Here is an 18328-nt window from a genome sequence, read left to right as displayed (position 1 = left end):
TCCTCATTAAGACATACTTTCATTTCCTGAAAACGGCCTTAATTTTGAAAGCTTCCTGGATTTGCTTTACTAGGCATGTTGGCCTTGGTTGACCCTTACAAGCCATATGAAGAAAGTTGGTCCTATTTTCCTTTCTTTTTTTTACCAGTCCCCTCATTTTTTAGAAGTTTCCCTTTTCTATAGTCAAATCATTTCTCATTTGCATGATATTTAAAGGTAATACTTATCCTGTTGCACTAGAACACCACCAGGCACATGAAAAGCTAGTGGCTAACGATGTGGGGGACTAAGGGCCATTCATATGATGGGCTTTTAGTGTTGGGTGATTTTCAAACCTTGGGGTCTGGTCTGAGTCATGCTGGGACTTCACATCTTCCATGGCAACCATGGGTTGGTCCCAGCTAATCTTTAGTGGTAGTTTTGGAAAGGGATGTTGAGAGAGTGGACAGAGAGGCATAGATAGGGCACTCTAGAAGGCGTTCATTATTTGGATCCTTTCCAATCAGACATGGGCATAGATGGAAATTGCACTGGATATCTTTGTTGGGCTCTAGATGGAGGTAGCATTCCCCCTCTGGAGCTTTCAGCAGCATTCAATACTATTGGTATTTATTTATTAAACTTGTCCCCGCCCATCTCCCCCCAATGGGGGACTCTGGGCGGCTTACAACATATTAAAACAATAAATAAATATAGAGTTAAAATTTAAAAAGGACACATTTACAAAGAATAAAAGGAAAAGGAAAAATCCAAGAGGCCGATGGAAGCAACACCAGGCCTCTAGGGGGCTAGCCAACCCATATATACTTCATAATTGCCCATGTTAGAGATGGAAGGCACTGCTTTGTAGTTGTTCTGCTTCTTTCTTGGTGGGCGGTTTCAGTCAATGGTGATAGGAGAAGAGAGGTTGGCCTGGTGGCTGCTCACTCATGGATGTTGCAGGGCTTGGTTCTTTCCCACCATTATTTACTATATTTCATCAAGTAAAGGGATGGGGGTGGGAAGAGAGCCAGGAAGCAATGCTTTTAAAATCATGGTTCCACTATTATGGAATAGTCTCACCTTGAATATTAGGGTTGGCCTACAATAACCTTCCAAAATTAATCAAGGCTGGTAAAAAGTGGTAACATTCTGGAGGACTTTTGAAGGGGAATGCCATCTTGCATGTAGTGTCAAAATGTTGCTATTAATAATAGTAGAGGACTGTTTACAGTATTAATACTGTTAATAGATGTTACCAGTTTATTGTTATTGTGGATTTCAATTGTATTGGTTGGAACCAGTTTGGTGTAGTGGTTAAGGCACCAGGCTAGAAACTGGGAGACCAATGAATTCTAGTCCCGCCTTAGGCACAAAGCCAGCTGGGCGACCTTGGGGCAGTCCCTCTCTCTCAGCCTTAGGAAGGAGGCAATGGCAAACCACTTCAGAAATCTTGCCAAGAAAACTGCAGGGACTTGTCCAGACAGTCACCAGGAGTCAACACTGACTTGAAGGCACCCCCCCCCCAAAAAAAAGTTATGATGTGTGTGGTTTACTTATACCTACTTTACTGTGCCATTATTGTATTGTGGATGTTTTGCTATTCTGTAAGTTGTCATCAGTCTGCTTAGATTTGATGAGAAATAAACGAAAGCTTTCTCACGGTGCAGCTGGTCTCTAATTACTAGCTTAGCTTTTCAATAAAACTTCTCAGCAGGGTCATCTGCAGCAAGCTTTCTTCAAAATGACAAAATGTGCATTGTAACATGATGCAAGCTCTTCCCATTATATTGCAACATATATACAAAAGGAGTGGAGTTTGCATTGTGAAATTATGACACACATTACATCATTTCTCTCTCGTCACCCTGTGGATGTCCACATATATCAGGTAGTGATCTGTGCTGAAGAACTTAGTTAAAAAAGTGTTTTATGATCATTTAGAAAGAAACGAAGAGAAGAAGATTTCAGCTCAAACTGGAGGGGGATGAGTTCTGTGGCTGGAATGTGAATAAGCATGAAGGGTTGGGCTAGGTGATCCTTGTGATCTCTTCCATCCCCACAATTCTTTGATCCTGTGAATGCGTGCACATAGTGTAAGCCCTGGGGCTACAGCCCCCTCCTCCCACAATGTAGCAGAATACAATCAGACAGGGCAGGTCATGGGGGAAATGCAAAGGCCAAAGGACACTGTATATTGTTCTTCAGATGCTAATGATATCATAAAATGTACTTATACTGCAATAGTTACTTTGTGTTATGCAGTGTGACTTAAATTAAAGGAAGTTAATTTAGTTAGTCCACATGAACAACAAACATGTTAAAAAACCTTTATTTTACATTATATACATTAGGAAATATTCATTACCAACAACAATACAGACCATAAATCACTTTTAATGTACTTCGTTCTTAGTTTATATCACAGTATAAAGAACATATACAAAAAAAGTATGTATTTTTCCCTAAAACATGGCATTTACATATAGCACTGAAGAGAATCAGAATAGTTTTGCTCAAAATTAAAATTCCTGTGATGTGTTATAACCATTTAATTGTGTGAGGTAGTAACTAAATAACTCTGGCTAGGTGTTAAGACATTAAGAAGAAAAATGTGACAACAGTAGTAAGGCAAAACATTTTTTTAACGAAAGCAAAATTCCTTAAAACAGTTGCCCCATCTAGTATCACTTCTTCTCCCAAAGAGGTGGTCTATATATGATACCCTCAATGGCAGTGGGTTTGAAGCATCCTTGTCTTCAGAAAAATATATATATGCGTGTTGCATGTTACATATTAGCGCCAAGAACCTGTTATCTACTACTGAACACTAATGTACTCCAACTTCCCTCACAACTGGCCTTTAGACGTTGTAGTTCAGCGTCATCATTTCACCCACTCCTGTTGTTAGGGTATGTATGGGGTGCTGGCTATCCTTCTGCCTTACTACCCAACCAGACTGAACTGAGAGGCCAATCTACATTTCTTGTGAGGTTGGGAAAACCAGTAGCAGTAAGCATTTCTGATTTTCAGAAATGTTTTCCTCTATTACTGATCTTCTGTTAGAAAACTTTGTTGCTATGTCTGAGCAGGAACAAGAATCCTTGAACTTAACTTTAAAACCATTGGTTCATATTCTCCTTTTGCATAAGAAAGGTCAGAGCAGACAGACTGTTTTTCTTTCTCCACATGGAAGCCAGCACAAGCCCTATGGTACACTATCATCCTATATGAATCAGAGAGGAGCTCTGCAGATCCAAAAGGGTACAATGGCAATTCATTAGGGATAGTCAATCTCTTCTTAATGGGGGAAAATGCATATCTTTATTTTAATGCAAGTGCTAATGAATATCTGCAAAGTACTGTACTCCATACAGTACTAAGGCCTTTTGTACATGGCTATGTGGATCTAACTCCAAATATTTAAACACTTCCCCAATGTGGAGTGCTGTAAATTTTTGCATGATATAGTGGAAGTGGCTAATAAGACTCATCATAATAAAGTTTATATTATCATTGTACACACTTATGATTACACCAAAGTACCACTATTGGATTTATTCCCATTTCAAAATAGGTATTTTTTCTCCAAGCATAGAAAATAATTAAGAGAATTTTCCTTAAATATAAAAATACAGGTGTTCAATTGGCTGGTTTCACAAAGAGAACTACCTAAATAAGCTAAAATTATAATGCCTAAATTATTTCCACAAATGTACTTTCGTGACTGAATACATTACATATTAACACTTTGTGCAACCAAAACACCAGTGTACTTGCATAGAACTAAAAAGAAGATTGTAATAGGATTACAGCCTTGATTACAATGTCTAAAAGGTAAGATTTATTTATATTAGTAAATTACATAATAAAATACAATAGTGTTATTTAAATGCACTGTGTTTATCAATAGCATCCCATTTTGAAGAGTCCTTAAAATAGTACCCCAAATGCAATTTTCTGTCCTCAGCAAACTTTATATATCTGTACAGGTAAGACATTTTGACCATTATCTACAGAAAAATCAAGAGAGGCCTCCAGTAATACATTTCAACAAAAAATACTGCATATATGTACAAACATTACATAATAGTGAATCACGAGTTCTGCAGAATAAATGTGCTAATCATATGCATATCATTCAGGCAAGCATTCTTGCTCTCACTCATTCTCATACACTACAATAAATTAGAAAATAACTGTAGCTGGGATTTTGTTGCTTTTGTGCAATTGCTGTCATATGTGTTGAAGCAGTAGTGTTTTCTTATCTTGGCTATGTTGCCTCTTAGTAACTGTTCTCATGACCTGCTAAGATGTACAAGTTGCTATTGGCAGTAGGGTTATCTGTTGGTCTACTCTCCAGTACCACAACTCTGGGGAAAAAGAAGGATATCTCAAAAATAATAATGTTGGCAAATACATAAAACCTTTATGAAAGCCCTTAATTGGGTCTGGCTTGCAGATTGGGGTGGGGCAGGGTATGTGACACAACATAAACCAATTGAGAGTCTTTTTTCTTGGCCCAATCAAGTATCCTCGTTTTCCTTTATCCAACCACACCTTAAAATGAGAGAGCAGCTGCCAGGGATTGGTCACTTGCCCAATAAAGTGAGTGAATGGCAATGACAGCACTGGCCATGTTCCCCTCCCCATAAATGATGGAAGGACTAAGGTCCAATCCTTGAAGTTGCCCAGAAGAAAAAGACAGGCAAGTGAGTTGTACATAGTAGGTCTAGTGGTTCCTGCTCCTCCTCAGCAAAAGAATGAGTTTGGCAGTTGCTGATGTACTGGGCCCTAAGCCTAACAGATAATTTATTCCAAGACTACTCCTTCCCTATATGTTGTGATTGTGATTGATCATACCTGTCAGATCCAAGGAGTCTAAATATTCTTGTACTGTCAGAAATTTCCTGGGTGATCTATTTGAAAGCCAAATAAATATTTAATAGAGTGAAAGTGCTTATAACAAATGCTCAATGAACCAAACCTTGCAAGCCTTTTACTTTGCAGTATTAAATAAAATTAATTGAAGTAGTATCCAAAATGGAATGAGAGACATACATACATACATACACCCAGCAGCTAGCTAGCTAGGGCCATCAGATCTGGTGGCAAGTTCTGGACAACCATTAGATAGGAAGAAAGAAATACAGAAAACTCTAACTCTTTGCTGCTGGTTGTCTGGACATTGGTAGTCTAGATCTGATAGCCCTAATTTTAAATATTACTACACTATTTCAGGGCAACTGAAATAAATTATACAATATATATTCAAAGTGCTAAGTGACTCAAACTGTACAATAAAATCTATGGTATGTATCATTACTATTCATTCCTTTTCCAGATGAGGTGACTAAGATTAAGGGGGTGCTTAAGGTTATTGAGGGAGTTCATAGAAAAGCCAACATTGCTACTGAGATGTTCTACTTAATTCTTGGACTGCTATGCTTCTCAGCCATTTCTATGAGGGAAAATGTATTTACAGCTGCTGTATTTTGCAAAATAATCTGAAGCTTAAGCTGTCAAGAGTGCTGAAAACACCCATTTTGTTTTCAGCTTATTTTTCACGAATTCAATTAAATAATGCTATTTTTTTTATCTTGCAATATTTACCTCATTTGATCGAAAACTCCTGCCTTGCATCCCATGCTTCCAGAAAGCCAAAACACTATCTTGTAAGCAAACTGGCAGGAAAAAACACAAATTAGATTCACTGGGACTGTGCCCTAAAATACTTTCCTACTTAAACTGTATTGATTTCACACATACTTTAATGAATGAAGGGCTGAAGTTTAGGGTGCAAGAAGTTTTCATCCTTTTGTTGTATGTGACTAACTTCTTTCCTTTCAGTATTCAGAACCTTACATTTATCATCTGAAGCTGGGTTTGCAGGCTGCTATAAAGCAAATGCTATTTGGAATTGTATTAACAGAAACACAGAGTCCAGATCATGGGGAATAATTGTTTCACTGAACTCCACCTTGGTCAGGCCCCTTGGAATACTGTGTCCCTGGAGCCAGTTTAGAGGAGGACTACCAAGATGGTCTGGGGATGGGAAACCAAGTCCTCCGAGGAATAGTTAAAGGAACTAGGTAAGTTTAACTGGCAAAAGAGAAAACTGAGGGGAGATGCAACAGCAGTCTTCAAATGTCACATGGAGGAGAGAGTGGATTTCTTCTCTGTCACTCTGGAGGGAAGGACCAGAACCAATGAATTGAAATTACGGGAAATAAGACTCAGGTAAAATATTATGAGGAGTTTTCTGATGGAAGAGCTGCCAACTAGTGGAATAGGCTGCCTCATGAAGTGGCATCATCCCCTTTCACTGGAGGTCTTCAAATAAAGGCTGGATAGAAATCTGTCTGAAATGTTTAGTAAATCCTGGACTAGTTAACCTCTGAGATCCCTTTCAACTCTATGATTCTATGACCTGTTCTCTATTGTTAGAGAGTGCAGGGCATGAAATAATGCATTAGGTTACAGGAACAAGTTTCTAACTGAATGTTTGCAAAAATATGCTAAACAGTAAAAGCAATTTAAAAGCAGAACCAGTTGCCCGGAAAGGTGGTAGATTTTCCTTCATTGGATGTGTTTAAGCAGAAGCTAATTAATAATTTGTTGGGGATGTTTTAATCTGGATTTCTTTACTGAGCAAAGGATTGGACCCTTGGTCTAAATTATTCCTTTAGCAGTAAGCCAAAACCAACAAATCATAGTATGATTTAGCATAATACGCAAAACAAACTTACATATTCAACAGATTTGAGGGACAAAAAGTGGTCTAAATAACTCCAACTAGGACTAATTTATGTGAGTGCAGTAATTAACAGAATGAGTTAAATGATCAGTTTTTAAAAAAAAAATGCAAAACAGAATTCCCAGAAATTTTGAACTGGAAGAAAAAATGTATTATGTATCAGAACACATAAGAATTAACACAACAGACTATTTATACTCATAACATAACTTTTAAAGTTATCTTGATTTCCAGGGATATTAGAACTTTGAGCTTCATAAAAATAATCCTTGGCAAAAAAAGTATTATAGTCAAATATTTTTTGTTTTCCCTTGACTATGTTTGTTTTGGAAGGATATGGTATGTCCTAAATACTTTTGAAATTATATCTGTTTTTAGCAATATATGAAATGCCTTGGCTTGCTATTAGAGACATTAGAACTGTGCATATCGAGCATCTTTCTACCTTCAAATTTTCATTTACTCAGTGCAAGTTTTCATTATACAATGCAGTAAAATATCAGAGTAGTTAGCTGACAACATAAGGTTCACTTTTACTTACCTATTGATTCAATCTGGAAATCAAAGGTGAGTTCAGAGGATAGTTTTCGGCTAGATTTTAATCTGCCTTGCAAATTTACTATTTTTATACAGCCTGAAAAAGCAAACACCATTTGTTATTCAGCAACATTTCACAATGCACCTTATCCAAATATTTATGTATGGATCGTAGTTGTCACTTACAGTCCAAGCAGACTAAAATGGTATCTCTCTCCAGTTGTGTTACATGCACAACATTTGTCTGTGTAGTATCTACAACAAAAGAATACAATGAGTTAACAATTTTATATAAATATCAGGACAGGTATTATGTAGTTGAAGTATATTAAATATCCTAATTGTATGTGCATTAGTTTTACAGGACAAATCTTCTTATAGAAACCAACTCATGCTACCTGCTGGTTGGTTTATAAATATGATAAATTAAAAAAAAATTAAAAAGGGGTTTGGTGAGATGTGAGTGATCTTTTAAAGTGGGAGAACAGAAACCAGCCCAAGAATCATATTTTCCTCCAGCAAGCCTAGATAACACCAGGAGATGGTGCTCCAATCAGGAAGCCCCATGCTTTCGCTTTCTATTCTGTCCCATATTGGTAGTCATCTTCAGTTGAATACAGGCTGAGAGGGATCATTTTCTATTTCCCATTTTCTCTTGCTCACAGAGAACGATGGTCCATTCCCCCACCAAGCATGAAGGAGAAAACAAGAAGTGATATCCTTAATATGAAGGTATGAAGAGGACACAGTTAAAGGCAATGGGAGGGGAAGCCTGATGGCTCCCTTTGACCCATGGATTAGAAATTCTACACCCCTGTTTAAAGTTCACTATAAGCTTTAAACAAAGCTTCCACAAAGGCAAACAGCAGATAAGAGTGAAATTTAGACTCCCCCTCTAGAGTGAACAACTCTAATCAGAACTATTATCTCACAATATTCACAGTGGCTGGAGAAAAAACCCAGCAAAATACTATTTGTCCAGTGATAAGACACTGAGTGAGCCAGACAGAGGGTCAAGCCAAAGAGCACTAATGATTCCAAAATGTATGTAGTTTAACTATTAAGCTATCCTGGAATGGAAGCATCATAAATCTAGAATCTGAAAGTACTGAAATCAAAAAGCAATCTAGGATATGGTATAGAATCCATTACTATAGAATTTATGGAGTTACTTTTCTTACTATAAACGGGATTGTGCTCTAACAGCAGCCAACTCTAGTTACAAATTGGTCACAGGAAATAACCAACCTGTTTCTGTAAACCATGAAGAGGTAGAATTTGGGTTGACAGTTTCAAACTTCACCACTTGGTTGAAATCTCTCCCTTTACTTACACCAACACAAACCAAAGGGAATTCCTGTTCAGGCACTACAAGCATTTCAAACAACCTCAGTGGACATGGTACAGGAAAATCTATGTGCTAAATCAAGAAATACGTTAGTTGCAAAGTAGTTATGGAAGTATAATATTATTAAATTATTTCAACAATATATTACAGTGTTGTCCAAACTTGGCCACTTTAAGATGAGTGGACTTCAACTCCTAGAATTCCCCAGCTAGGGAATTCTGGGAGTTGAAGTCCACTCATCTTAAAGTGGCCAAGTTTGGACAACACTGATATATTATGATAAAATAGGCTTTTACTCTGTAATGTTCTTAGTAATGTCAATCCTCCTTTATGAAATAGATCATTAGATAACATTATAAAAATAACGTCTTCATGCAGACTGTGCCTTTGCTGTTAAAAGAAAATGCCAGTTAGGATCCTGTGATGTATCTGAGTGGTAACTTTGAATCTTTAACTATACCTCACGTCTATGGGCAGTGCAAACCTGGAAACTGGGTTGAATCTGTGCTGAAAAAGCCACCACTTCCTAAATGCAGCAGGTTCCTGTCAGCCAGGGAAAAAGTGGAAGAGCAACAGTCTCTTCTCTACATTCCACTTTGGGAATTTTCCTGTGCCAGTGACAACATTGGAAAAGTGTTTCTCTCTTTTAGACAATGTGTTGGAAAAATTTAGTTTTATATCCAAGGTATTTTTTGATCATTCCCCAGAAAATTATCTCTACTTTGCTAGCCATGTATCCCCAGGATGGGCAATTTCTGTCAATGGACCAAGAACCCCTCCAAGGACTGGAGAGTGTGTCTTGGCTTGATTATGGAACAGAACTTTCTCAATAACCTAAAGCCTCTGAGAAACCAATTAATGGACCAGCACTGCAGATCAAGATTTTTTTTTTTCAAAATGCAAACTAATACACAAGAGTCTCTAATTTTTAACACTACTTCCTGCTTCAAATTCCCTCATGAACACTGTTAAATACAGCTCCAGGATCTTTATTCAGGCTTAGTCTGTGAAGATGTTTTACCTAAACTCTGTTAATAATATTGCAACAACAACTGCTGCTGCTGTTACTACAACTAGTACTAATCTCTCTCTCTCTCTCTCTCTCTCTTGGATTGTATTTAATTCTTAGAATTTTTTTTTAAAGGAACCTACCTTGATTAACATGAATTTTTGCATTGGTTCAACCCACTCTAGTAGAACAATACTAGCCTGTAGTGCCCCACAAAGGTATTTATGTCCTGTGTAAGGATTCCTCACTGAAAAGAAACAAAATGACAGGTCTCCTTAGAGCAGGGCTTCCTAAACCTTTGCTATCCCTTTAATGTAATCTTTATCTACACACCTCCCCTAAACACCAAAATGAACACAAATGAATAATGAAAACAATACAATGAAACTTGGGGGAAGGTGGATTTATTGTAACAATGTACAACTTAAAGGGTCTTCACACCTCCCCTAGGGAGGTACATTTCACAGTTTGGGAAACCCTGCCTTATGGTAAAGCATGGACAATGTATACATTATATATTATGCAATGCTAGAGAGCTACGTATCTGTACAGAAAGCTAAAGTGAAGCAGTTCTGTTATTCTCTAGCTATGGCCTTATTAGACATGAAGGTGGTGTAAAATGCCCATGAAACTATCACAATCTCTTTTCTATTTCTATTGTGAAGATCGTACTTTTGCCAAAAAAAAAAAAAAAAATCTAGGTAGGAATTAATGTTTCCCTTCATTGTCTGCTAAGACAACTACCTGTGTGGAACAAGGGAAAGATGACACCAACATCTCATCTTCATATGTACATATCCTAAGATATTCTGTATGGCACATATAGAAAAATATATTGAAAATGTACAGGTGTGCTATAGCAGTGTATGTTATGGATAGGGGGGAAAAAACCCTACTGCACAATTCTAAATTTTTCCAGGAAAGCTCCTAACCAAGAGATCCCATTCCTACAAACTCTGTCAGCCTTGGAAAATTTTCTTTGCATCCTGTTCTGCAAAATGTTCCTTCACTGCATGGTGCATTACAACAGAGGCATTAAAATAGTTATTAAATACAAAATTCCAAGCCAATCATTATACAGGTGCAAATTATAAAAAGAGAGACACACAATGAGGTGAGAAAGTATCCTTACTTACCCACACAACATTTTTGACACCATTTGGTATCTGGGATTTTTGTAGAAACTGCAAATTTCCTAGGATGCAGAAAGAACAATGGAAATTAATATCATACTCTTCTTCCTGATATTATGATCCTACTACCTGAGCCTTGCTTTTGTTCCAAATCAACTGTTGGAAATAGAGTGGTAGGGAAGTACAGTTGATTGTAACAATATAGTACACAAATAAAGCAGGTTAAATCTATTCTGCAAAATACTGAATCACCAGCCCCAATCTTAAAGACTGTAGTGCTATAGAGAAGCTTAAGAGGCTGCTGCATGAACCTACAATCTCTACCAAACTCTATGTGAAGAAGGAATCTAAACAGAATTCCTTATGCTGTAATTGATCTGGCCTCCTTTCTGTGCAGTCCTTAAGAATTCTGTTCCCCAACCTGTTGGCTAGGGAATTCGAGGAGTTGAAGTCCACACACTGACAAGGTTGGGAAACAGGGCTTAAGAGGATAATGCTCCCTCAATTTAAAAAAAAAAATTGGGGGGGGGTGTATTTTTTTAATATGTTAAAATGTTATCAATATAATTGTTCTCTCAAATTCAAGAGCTATGCAAGAGCTATACTCCAGAGAAAGGTGCTTTAAAAAGCACCTTTTAAAAAAATCATTAAAGCAGTCAAATTGTTTGCAAGCAAAATGACTACGTGCACAAACATGAAGATAGCAGGGAGCAGCTTCTGAAACAAGTGCACTAGACTTGCAAATAGTGTGGCTGCTTTAACTCAGTAACACCATTTAACATTTGAGCTTACCATGTTTGAATCCCTCCCTCTTTCTATATTGTATACAATTATCACTTTCTACCATATGGGTAGTCTTATGACCACAATTGGGACCGGAATTTCTGTCACTAAGCAATGTGACTGTTAGGGGAACTATCATGTGACTGCACTGCTTAGTGATGGCAGATCCAGTAGTCCCAGTTGTGGACATTAGGCCAGGACAGTGCTGTTGTTAGGCTGGGACCTCATGCTTCTCCTGCCCTGCTGCACTTGCCTTTGCTTCAACTCCTCCAACCCGTGTGCAGCTCGTGTTCCTCCACTCCCTCCAATTCTGCTGCCCAAACAGCGCCTCTCACACAGCCTCCACCTTCACCTGGGGAGCTGCCGCTGGCTGTCCTGCCTTGCTCAGTGACAGAGAGTACCACTCCTTGCCATCCCACTGCCTCTTCCCCAGCTGGGCCTGGCAAGCTCCCTTCAGCAGATGAGGCTTCACCTCCCTGCCACACTACTCACTGTGCACATCCCAGGGTTGCACCCTTGCCCAGCACCTAGATCCTGGGCCAACAGCAGAAGGAAGATGACACGGAGCTGCAGGCAGCAGGGAATGGTGGTGGCAGGGGTAGGCAGCAGAGTGCAGGGCAGCCAAAAGGGCAGAGATGAGGGGGAAGAGGGGCAGGTGGGGGGAGTTGAAGCGCCCCTGCAGTTGTAAGTGTGGGCACGCTGTCAAGCACCCAAATTTTGATCACATGACCATGGGGCGCTGCAATGGCTGTAACTTTGGGGACCAGTCATAAGTCCATTTTATTAGAACTGTCGTAACTTCCTATACTAGAAAAATTGGTTCAATAATGTATTGTCGAAGGCTTTCACGGCCGGAATACGATGGCTGGTGTGGGTCTTCCGGGCTGTGTGGCCGTGTTCTGGAAGTTTTGTTTCCTAATGTTTCGCCAGCATCTGTGACCAGCATCTTCGGAGAGCAGGAGCACATACAGGAGCAGTTCTCTCTGTGCCCAGGATGATGTGACCCTTTTGTGGGTATTTATAGAGATCTGAAGGGGGGATTGGGGGTGTGGGGGGGGGGGGTAGGGGGGTGGGGGGCTTGAGTTAACAAGTGGCTGCTTGTTTTGATGTCAGAATATGTGTGTATCTTCCTGGGGATTAGGCAGGGTTTTTTCTTCTATTGAGTTGTTAACGAGTGGCTGCTGGGGGTGATTAGTATGTTCACTGTGTGAACTGTTCACACATCCTGGTTCAATAATGTTTTAAACTTTATGGCATAGTGTTTTTCTAATGTTCTCTTTCCTGTGTGATAGTTTTGGCACATGCACAACCCTCACTAGAAGAGTTTTTATTCTTATTTGCTTTTTAACATTAATTAGTATTTTTCTCCATACTTTCAGGGTTCCAACTATGCAAACAATTCTAATTAGCTAATGATCCATTAGCAATGTTTGCAGGGGCAAATGCCTTTCTCCCTCTCTGGATATGCAAGTGTGCAACTGTCAAAATCTCCCAGAAATTCAATGAATTCTCCCCACCAGGTTCTCCTGCAAGAACTCTGAAATCTCACATGATTTGGCTATCCTGAAAACATTTAGCTATTTTGTTTCTGAAGTTTAGCTTGTAACTCAAGAGGGCCGTGCTAATGGAAGACAAACTGCTTGTTTTCCTGTCATTCCCCCATCCCCTCTGCTCCCCAAGTCACAACCCAATCCATCCAGGAAATTATCTTAAAGCTTGGAACTTTTTCAGAGGGATAAGGAAGAGGAAATGCCAACTTTTCTCAGTCCTCTTTCACTGCTGTTTAAATGAACTTTTTTAAAAAACAGTAAATTGTTATCATCTATAAACACTTGTGAGCTACTTTGAGGACTCCATTTTTTAAAAAAAACCAAGTTACAATCTAAAACAAGCAATATATTTACCTGGGAAGTATTCTGTCAGGTAGTTTGTGTGCTGGTATAGCAACCGGTAACTTCTGCATCTGCCGTGCATAGTCAAACAATCCTGGCAAATTATGAGAATAAAGCTGAGAAGCTTTACCTATAAATAAAGGAGTAAATAAAACTTTTAAAAATCCTACAGACAAAAGTACTGATATTTACATGGTAATTTTTTTTTTAATAAAATGTCCTACCAGATATTGATAGCAAGCAATTGTTCATTACATATAGCCACGTGCATCGTCGGGGAAAGAGCTGATAAAAGAAAGGAAAATAATTTTGAATGAGATAGACAGATGATAAACTTGACATAGTAAGCTGTTGTTATTAGACATCCTGGCCCAAACTTGCTTAACACACATATTTTCTTTGTTGTTCATTAAATTTATAATCCATCTTTCAATTAAGGTTCCAATAAAAAATAAATGCAAAAAATGCAAAATTAAATAGTTGTGGCTGATTTATTGCTAGATAGCCTATAAGAACTGCAGAATAACTACATGCATATGATATAAACCATGTTTAAAATTAAGCACAGCTTGATGTAACATGTAATCGCACCCTATTTGCTTAGAACAAAGGTGAGGGCAGCCCAGACCAAGGAAGTCTTTTCTTCATAACTGTTCATGTCAAGGAGAGTCCCACCAAACTGCATGAGATAAGGCTCCTCCAGTAAGGCACTCATCTGCTGCTTAGCAGTCATGCCTGAGTTGATGGAGTTCCTAATCCTGCTACTACTGATGGGTCACCCAAAGCGTCTTATACTTTGAGTTACCAATTCAAGGCGGAGATACAGCATCATGTTTTGTCTTCAAAAATACTTGCTATATCATTTTCCCATAACCAGGACTGAGATGTAACATAAACCAGTGGATATGGAGTTTCTGGTGAGATCACATATTCTGAGTAGGGAGATGGGTGGGATTTTAGCATTTTCTCTTCAAAACAATTCCCTCAACCATGATCTGAAATTGTAGTGTACATTCTGGACACTTGTATGTAAATTATTCATATTTTCAACACTGTTGATTTATATTTTATTATTTTGAAGTGAATACACAGTAATTAAATATAATGAAAGTAAAATTAGCAATTAGAGTACAATGAACTATACTGTTTATTGGTTTGGTACTAATAATATTTTGATATAGATATGCTATTAAATTGCCTAAAGTTTCATTTACCTATTTTGGGGGAAATCCAATGCTTTACTTATACACATGGGTCTTTTTTTGCCATGGATATAAAATAAAAATAAAAAACCTATTTTTATTAAAAATGAGTTAGATAAATCAATTGCTAACATCTCATATGATCACATGCAAGAATACAGACATTTGGTGAAATAAGGCTATCATGAAAAATGTGAGTAATTTAATCTTTTAAAAATGTTTTGGAGGTCAGTGTACTCCATCTAATGGTAATTGTAGCTGCCACATATCCACTCCCAAACTTGACAATTTTCAGCCTTAAAAATAAAGGTCTGATATCTTAGTAACTAAGAGAAAAATGTTTTAGGCTATATTGACAAAATTATTCACTACTACATTTGAAAACCAAAATCTGAATACAAACCTGTTCCATTGATGTTTCATGAAGCTCATTAAGATTTAATGTATAAATACCTTCCTCAGCACCGAATATCAAGTACTGATCTATAAAGAAATGAAGATACTTAATAAAAGGTTTCATTTTATCACCCAAAAGCCTCTCAGAGCAATACCATAAATTTAAAATAACATACATTAAAATATACTAGTTAAACATAGGGCAGGTATATTAATCAATCCCTTTTTAAAATAACAAACAATTCACAATATCTTGAATTACATCGTAAGGAATTACAGATTATTCCATGCATGGTTGGAAAATCCATTATGGAACAAAGCAGATTTAATTCTGGTTAGTGCCTCAAAGCCTTGCATTGCTCAATGGAAGTATTATAAATAAACCATACTTATCTATTAATTTTTGGACGCACATAGGAACCAACTATTGTGGAGGTCTGAAACAGCCCTACTTTGACTCAGTTATAGATAAAGTATATCTAGTTTTAAATATTAATTGGCAAAGGGCCAGAAGTCTATATTTTTGTCCTAGGGCTATTCAGTTGCAAGTTCATACAGAAGTTGCTAAAGTTTTTTTCAGTTCACTGCTAACTTGGCATTTATCAGTGACAAATTTAACACCTTTGTAAACTTTTCATCTGAATGCCAACTCAGCATTTAAAAGAATTATAAGTTAGTAAGGAGCAGCTTTCTTTTTGATGGCTCCAACATCAAGTTCTCTCTGCATAAACAAAGAAAGCGCAAGTTTTTCTGACCAGAAAAACTGATCCATACTTCATTCCTTATATGATAACCATTCCATGGTTGATCTTCAACATCTAACCCGGAATAATTTTTCTGCTGAGAGATGATATGTGTAAAGGTGGGATGGACTCCGTCCAATCTTGGCCTCTCTACATTCTCACTTTCATCTCTAAGTGGGAACAGAACATTGGACACTTAACATTAAGATTCTTTTTGATTTGTTGTGAAACATCTAGCAATGGGTTAGTTTACCCTATTGCTCAGGAAGGTTTTTTTGTTGGTAGACTTGATGATGCTAAACTCTACACTCTTTCATCCTGTGAAACAGCACTCTCATGAAGACCGGTGTGCCAACCTCATTACAATTAGCTGACCCAGAAGGAATAAGTATCTACATATGAAGAACAAGATGGCAATGTAGCAGAATGGTCTGTACTATTTTCAGATCAGCAGCACATCACTTTTCTATGCTATCCTCCTAAGAGTGTGTGTGTGTGGGGGGGGGGAGCTTGCTGCAAGTAAAACATTAGAACAGGAGAGCACATGAGCTAGGCTAGAACTAATATCTGAGATGGCATTTTAAAAGGGTAAGATTCACTTTGGTGTAGTGGTTAAGGCACTACAGCTAGAAAACATGAGACTGCGAATTCTAGTCCTGCTTAAGGCACACAGTCGTCACTCTCTCTCAGCCCTAGGAAGGAGGCAGTGGCAAACCACTTTTGAAAAACCTTGCCAAGAAAACTGCAGGGACTTATCCAGGGAGTTGCCAGGAGTCAAAAACAGACAGACAGACAGACGGACGGAGGGAGGGAGGGAGGGAGGGAGGGAGACAGACAGACAGACTTCCTCCCCTCAGTCTGCAGTCTATGATACAATGGCCCTACGTCCTTAAAGGTTTAGCCATTTTGTTCTACTACCTGCGTAAGTCTAGGACTTATCTGCCCAATCAGGATTAAGCAGAATGATAAAAGGTTCACAGAGGATTATTAGCATAGACAATAACATTTCAAACATAAGAAAAGCCTCAAATAGATCTCTAAGTGTGATATTAGTGTGAGGAAAATACATTTTATGGTGAAGAAAATAAGTTTTCAGATGAATGGGAATGCATAAAGTCAATTGCAACATAAGGAATTTGCATTAGCCTTGGAGCTGGCTTACACCGATTTTATCAGAGCATTCCCATGGCAACTCAAGAATCTGTCCTAGCATTTTGGCACTCTAAACCACCCTCTCCCTTTGATTCATTTTTTTCCTCTGAGAACAATAGTTCTCTGAAACTGACAGCAGAGGGCAGGAAGTAACTTGTATGCATACATCATCATATGAATATGTATATATGCATCATTTTTCCCTTCCCCTTTCCTGAAATGTATAAATATCAATGCATCTCTTTTGTTTGGAGGGGTATCTCTCACTATCCCTTGGTGGGTCCTCTCTAGTGCGTACTGTTTGATAAACACTGCAGTGAAGTCTTGATTATTTGCTTTTGGGTCCTGCATTTTGATTCCACAGAAATTGGGGTCAAAAGTGGGATTCACAGTCTTTGAGCTGTGACCGGAGATGACAGCAGGGTGCCCTTCAGGGTGAGTGTTGTAGTGAGCTTCATCCCATGTCCCTTCCTGCTGCCATATAGGGGCACCATTTAGGAGTGTGTGTAAGGCAACAGTCTGTGTCTAAAAGTCTGTTTTGGCCTTTTTGTGAGCTTAACGGCAATGACCAGAGGTGTCCAGAAAGCAAGGGAAGATTTGGGCTTGGTGTGGTGAGTTCTTTTGTGTCAAGCAGAAGCTGACCCAAGGGTCTGCTCAAACTCCCTCTTCCTGTTGTCTCACTGAATGAAGTTGCCTCTGCTGCTAAAACCTAGGCAGGGAGGGCAGTGTTAATGGTGCTCAGGCAGACTGTAAGTGGTGGTGGTTTGCTTCCCCTTTAAGTTAACCCACTGTGCACCAGGGCAAGGTGTTGGTCTTAGGACCATATCTGTGCCTCCATGGGCTGTGAAAGAAAGAATGAATGAAAGTGTGATAGATCATAAAACAGCTGATCCTCCCTGGTTGGAATAAGCAGCCCATTATGTGAATCTGAGGACCTAAATAACCAACACAGGAGAGAGAGAAGCCGGTAAGAAGAAACTCTGGAACTTGGAAGTGAGCAAAGATCATGAAATCAGATATGTAAATCTGAATGGGAATTTAGAATCTCTGGGAGGAAAAGGGAAAGAAAAGAGGAAAAAAAGAAAAAAGAAAAAAGAGAGAAATGGGTAATTTGCAGGCAAACAAGCTTTGAAGGAAGCCCCAGAAGTGGGCTCACACAGCACAGGTTTGGATCAGGAGCTACAAACACATTTGTGCAAAATTATAGTCAGAAGCCCAAATGATCAGTAAGGAAGTAATTAACAGTGACAAAGAGGAGAGAGCTAATGGCGGCTGGAGGATCTGCAATTCCTGTTTTCCCCTCTGAGTCCCTGGTCAAAATGAAACAAAGGGGGAAGACTGAAAATGCCCCCATTGTTGCAGCAAGAAGGAAAAGGCTAATTGGAACTTCTCTTTCA

General features: G+C 38.5%; 1 protein-coding gene across 4 annotated transcripts in view; it reads right to left on the bottom strand.

Moving 5' to 3' along the window:
• Positions 1–2295: 2295 nt before the first annotated feature.
• The window catches only part of MAP4K3 (mitogen-activated protein kinase kinase kinase kinase 3), a 78420-nt gene continuing 62387 nt past the window's right edge, over positions 2296–18328 (bottom strand). For all 4 annotated transcript variants that reach the window (XM_088148645.1, XM_088148653.1, XM_088148661.1 and 1 more), the window contains 11 exons: positions 15044–15123; positions 13663–13723; positions 13451–13568; positions 10767–10825; positions 9774–9877; positions 8522–8693; positions 7460–7528; positions 7278–7370; positions 5593–5663; positions 4843–4898; positions 2296–4352 (listed from right to left, as the gene is read on the bottom strand). In XM_088148645.1, the coding sequence (XP_088004771.1) occupies positions 4265–4352; positions 4843–4898; positions 5593–5663; positions 7278–7370; positions 7460–7528; positions 8522–8693; positions 9774–9877; positions 10767–10825; positions 13451–13568; positions 13663–13723; positions 15044–15123 (971 nt within the window). In that variant the 3' untranslated portion in view covers positions 2296–4264. The remainder of the gene's footprint in view (positions 4353–4842; positions 4899–5592; positions 5664–7277; positions 7371–7459; positions 7529–8521; positions 8694–9773; positions 9878–10766; positions 10826–13450; positions 13569–13662; positions 13724–15043; positions 15124–18328) is intronic.

This window comes from Python bivittatus, unplaced genomic scaffold (genome assembly GCF_059951505.1).
Source record: "Python bivittatus isolate LINGU-HERP-01145 unplaced genomic scaffold, Pbiv_v1 ctg000020_np1212, whole genome shotgun sequence".
NCBI lineage: Eukaryota > Metazoa > Chordata > Lepidosauria > Squamata > Pythonidae > Python > Python bivittatus.
Note: the sequence above shows the minus strand (reverse complement) of the source record. Positions and strands in the feature narration are given on the sequence as shown.